Source organism: Phalaenopsis equestris, unplaced genomic scaffold (assembly GCF_001263595.1).
Source record: "Phalaenopsis equestris unplaced genomic scaffold, ASM126359v1 Scaffold000258, whole genome shotgun sequence".
Classification (NCBI taxonomy): Eukaryota; Viridiplantae; Streptophyta; class Magnoliopsida; order Asparagales; family Orchidaceae; genus Phalaenopsis; species Phalaenopsis equestris.
In genome coordinates, this window is record NW_018164700.1 from 1,794,675 (window position 1) to 1,799,088 (window position 4,414).

General features: G+C 37.9%; 1 protein-coding gene and 1 long non-coding RNA gene across 3 annotated transcripts in view; both read left to right on the plus strand.

Moving 5' to 3' along the window:
• LOC110024485 overlaps positions 1 to 4,414 on the plus strand; it is a 39,863-nt gene that overhangs the window by 4,319 nt on the left and 31,130 nt on the right. The window lies entirely within an intron of this gene.
• On the plus strand, positions 1,026 to 3,296 carry LOC110024484. Of its 2 annotated transcripts, none has more exons than XM_020724473.1 (2): positions 1,026 to 1,533; positions 1,624 to 3,296. In XM_020724473.1, the coding sequence occupies exon 2, from the start codon at positions 1,838 to 1,840 to the stop codon at positions 2,702 to 2,704; it is 867 nt and encodes a 288-aa protein (XP_020580132.1). In that variant the 5' UTR covers positions 1,026 to 1,533; positions 1,624 to 1,837; the 3' UTR covers positions 2,705 to 3,296. The 2 variants fall into 2 exon arrangements, with proteins under 2 accessions (XP_020580132.1, XP_020580133.1); XM_020724474.1 differs by having other exon boundaries at positions 1,026 to 1,526.

Consider the following 4,414-nt stretch of genomic DNA (forward strand, 5'->3'; position numbering starts at 1 on the left):
TACCTTTTCTAATTTTCTAAGACTAGTCAATAGGAAAGTCCTATGGCTAGACCTAGGCTACTAAAGAAGTTTTCTAGACCTCAACCAAAAGTGAGGTCAACAAAGACAAACTTACAAGAGAAATAAATCCAATTTCTCTTTTGCCACAAGTCACCAAGAAGAAGCCAAGGAAGAACAATCTTCTTCTTCTTCTTTCTTCTTCCTTCTGTCGCAAGGAACTACTTCTTACACTTCTCTTCCTCTATCCCAAAGAAACTCGAAAGACTTTCTCTATGCCGAGGAAGCCCGAAGAAGAACTTAAAACGTGACTTTTCAACTTTCTTCTCTTATGTTCGCAACTTAAAGGAGACGGGAGGCAGGAACAGTTCGCGACAACAGGGAGACGCGACTCCTCGCGAATCGGGACCAGGGAGCGGCGGGAACAACGATTATCCCGAAATCGCAGGTCGCGGTCACGACCTTTCGCGATCGGGAGAGCGGGAGCGGGAGTTGGCGCCGTTTCACGAAAATGGGAGCGGGAAGCGGGAGCGACCGAGCGGGAGCGGTCCTATCGGGCTCCAGCGCTAACATTTTTAATATCATATAAAAAAATATCACAATTTTAACTTATAAGAATTGAAATACAAATTTTCATTCATGGATAATGGTGCAGGAACCTAAAAAATAGAAGAGGAAGCGGAGAAAAACAAGAAAAGATAACTCTCTTTCTATAGAAAAGTAAAAGCTGTCACATAGGGAGAACCTACCTCACTCTTCCACTACCACCGGGTAGAAAAGTCATTAAACAATCATTCAATAATACTAAAAGCAGAATTAACTAATATAACAGTAGTAACAAAGATGGTATGTGTGTAAAAAATTAGATACATGTAAATACATAAAAATCGAATAATCTGCATTCAACAAACCTTTATTTTTCTTCTCCTTCCAAAAATTGGTGCTTTTTTCACTCTTGGATTTGTTTAATAATATTTTGATTTACCCACATAAATAATTTCGAATTTTGCTCATTCTGGAATTGCCGTCATCCACATTGGAATCTATGGGGTTTATGCGGTGCGAAATTGGCCGATGGCTATTTCCATTTACGCGTGCATGTGAGCTTCTGCCAGATAAAGAAGATATCTTTATAGTTTTGGAGGGAGATTCCTATGCTATTTTGCCCTTATCATGTGAATTTCAATTTCTGCTTCTGTCCGTTACCTGTTCACTCTCCCTTTCTGCCTCTCTCGCTCTCCTTCTCTTTCTGCTTCATTTCACCCCTGGCTGTTATTATTTGATCCGGTTATATCTATCTGATAGAGAAACAAGCACCTGTTTTTCTGCTTTCATGCCGTTCTCCTTCTTCTATTTTGGTTTCCTTCTTCGTCTTTCTAACATTCCTTGAAGTTATATTAGTTCTTTGGGTCTATTAGTGCAGCAATTGGGAAGTTGGGATATCCTGTCGAAGATGGGCGAAGGTCGGCTGCTTTCTTGGATTGTTTACGAAATCTGTTCGGTTCTGGAACGAAGTTTGGCTCTTTAAAGTACAAAGTGTGAATTTTTCTTGGTTGGTTGGGTATTAAGTTTTGAAGAAGCTCTGCTTCTTGGTTTTTACTTGTTTGATTCCACTGTTTGATGCAGGTGTGGAGAAGAGTGGGCGGAGCAAGTTAATTAGGGTTTCTGATTCCCGATCCCCAGTTTATGGGTTCTTACGTTTCATTTGTTGGGTTGGAGTGCTCGTCTTCTTCATTGCAACAAACCTATAATTAAGCCTTGCCACATTTTAATCCCAAGACCATTTTTGGTTCTCTCTGATCTAGCCCTAACTTCAAGGGTTTTGCTCAATATCATCAGAATGAGGGATTTCCCCTCCTGTTTTGGCGAAAACGGAGTTCAAGTGGCTGATGCCTCGTCTAATTCAAGCAAAACTTCTCAGAATCTGGTTACATGTCTCTATAGCACGCAGCTCTGTGGCCGCTCCTATGTGATAACCATCACATGGAGCAAGAACATGATGGGTCAAGGCTTGAGTATCGGAATAGATGATTCCAGCAACCATCCCCTGTGCAAGGTGGATATAAAGCCATGGTTATTTTCGAAACGAAGAGGTTCCAAGAGCACGGAGGCAGAAAACAGCAGGGTGGACGTCTTCTGGGATCTCTCTAATGCAAAGTTTGGTTCGGGTCCCGAGCCACTGGAAGCTTTCTACGTCACAGTGCTCATTGATTTCCAACTAGTCCTCCTTCTTGGCGATCTGGTCAAAGAGGCTTACCGGAAAGCCAATGCAGGTCCTCTTCCTTCTAACGCCACCATGTTCATCGCCAAGAGAGAACACATCTTTGGCAAGAAAATGTACTCCACAAAAGCTCAATTCTGCGACAATGGCCAAATTCATGATGTAGTGATAGAGTGTGAGACCATTGGGTTGAAGGATCCTTGCCTTGAGATCCGCATCGATAAGAAGAGGGTGATGCAGGTGAAGCGGTTGCTATGGAAATTTAGAGGAAATCAGACAATTCTTGTGGATGGATTGCCTGTGGAGGTATTCTGGGATGTGCACAACTGGCTTTTTGATTCTTCTATGGGGAGCGCAGTTTTCATGTTCCAGACCTGTGTTTCTACTGAGAAGCCATTGATGTGGAGTTCTTCTCAAAGGTTTAGAGAACCACAGTTAAGGGGTACCAGTTTCTCATTGATTTTGTATGCCTGGAAGAATGAATAGGTGTGAGGGTGGGATGAAGAGGAGAGTGCTCACTCTGCATCATCTCTTTTAAGTGCTAACATAATACAATAGTGCGTGATTTGTGTTTGATATTGTGAGCAGGTCTTTCTTATGTTTTGGCTTTTTTTTAATTCCTTCTTGATAAAATTTGATATATTTGGACATATTGAACAATATCAAGTGCCAAAAAATGTTATTTTTGGATGCAATTTGTGAATTTTAAATTTCTAATTATGTTGTTTTGCTTGCAATTTTTATCATTATTTTTCATTGGAAAGCATGTTTAGATAGTTCTTGGTTGGGCTTGAGCTTGGAGTGGATCTGATCTTGAAATTCAAACCTTTCAGGACTGTTGAGGGAAGAAGATAATGTTTAGAAAGGCTGTTAATGGGACTGTTTTAAAAATCATTTTTCAGGGCTTTTAGATTCCCCTCACTTTTACTTTATTTGGTCTTTCCCATCAATAAAATCGTTATATCCTAAGAGGAAGCTCATAATCTGCTACGAAAGCCAAATCACCGCATAATGATATAATGTTTTTTATTTTTTATTTTCTCTCTTTATAAATTTAAACAAAACAAGACTACAATAATTTTGGCATTTTATAATGGCGTTTTTCCAGAAGGAATGAATTGGCGTGAACTTGCCACGCAGAACAGTTACTCATCATCATCATAAATTTTGTGGGTCTACAATAGTTCTGGTTTCTTATTTTTTCTTCTTTCTAAAATTTTTTATTTGGACTTTATTAAACATTATCAAGTAAGGAATGAATTGGCGTGAACTTGCCACGCAGAACATTTACTCAGCATCATCGTAAATTTTGTGGGTCTACAATAGTTCTGGCTTCTTATTTTTTCTTCTTTCTAAAATTTTTTTATTTGGACTTTATTAAACATTATCAAGCTCTTGGAAAATGTTATCCTTGATGCACTTTATAATCTTTCAATTTTAAATTCTGTTGTTTTTCTTGTGCTTGTTATTTTTTATTTGAAAACAATGGACTCTAGAGTGGATTAGATCAAATATTGAAATTTAGACCTTTGAAGTGGGCGGGAGATGATTTTAAAAAAGACTATCAAGCGAACTGTTTCAAAGAACATTTGATTATTGGGGTTTTCATTCTTCTCAAAGTTTTGCTTTGTGGATCTTCCCCATCTAAAAAATATTTATTTGAATTTATTTTTTCTTGATTTTGCTTCAAGTCGATTCTCCTAATAGATATAGGAAGAATTTCCCAGTAAGGACTCTTATTTTTCTTTCTTACGGATAAGAATATTAAGAGAATCAGCTCAATTTGCAATTTTTCAATCAGTATAAAGTAGGTCAAAGCTGTTTTTTAGGTAGCTCAAAATGACATCTTTTGCTTGTAGAGATTTGATGGTGGCCCAACATATTTTATAATATTATTTCATTGTCATGATTTCCAGCATTAATTTGCTTATTCTATTCATTTATTAGTTCTCAAATACTAATTGCCTTTGTGTGCTTGATAAGGAATGTGTTGACAATTCATCTGGACTTTATCACTACTATGATTCATGGGTTCAAGCATTTGCTTGTACATTTTCTTTTGCTTTCTTGATGCATTTCCAGGTACAGATTATTCTTCGTAGTATAAAGGAAGAAATTGCAATATGTGACAATTTAATCTTCAGGGTTATTCTTCAAGAAGGTATGCGTTTTGAACTTTGTCATCCTTTTTTTTTT

Bases quoted from the DNA above. Each gene is read 5' to 3' on its own strand.
- LOC110024484 (XM_020724473.1), top strand. From the start codon at position 1,838: ATGAGGGATTTCCCCTCCTGTTTTGGCGAAAACGGAGTTCAAGTGGCT.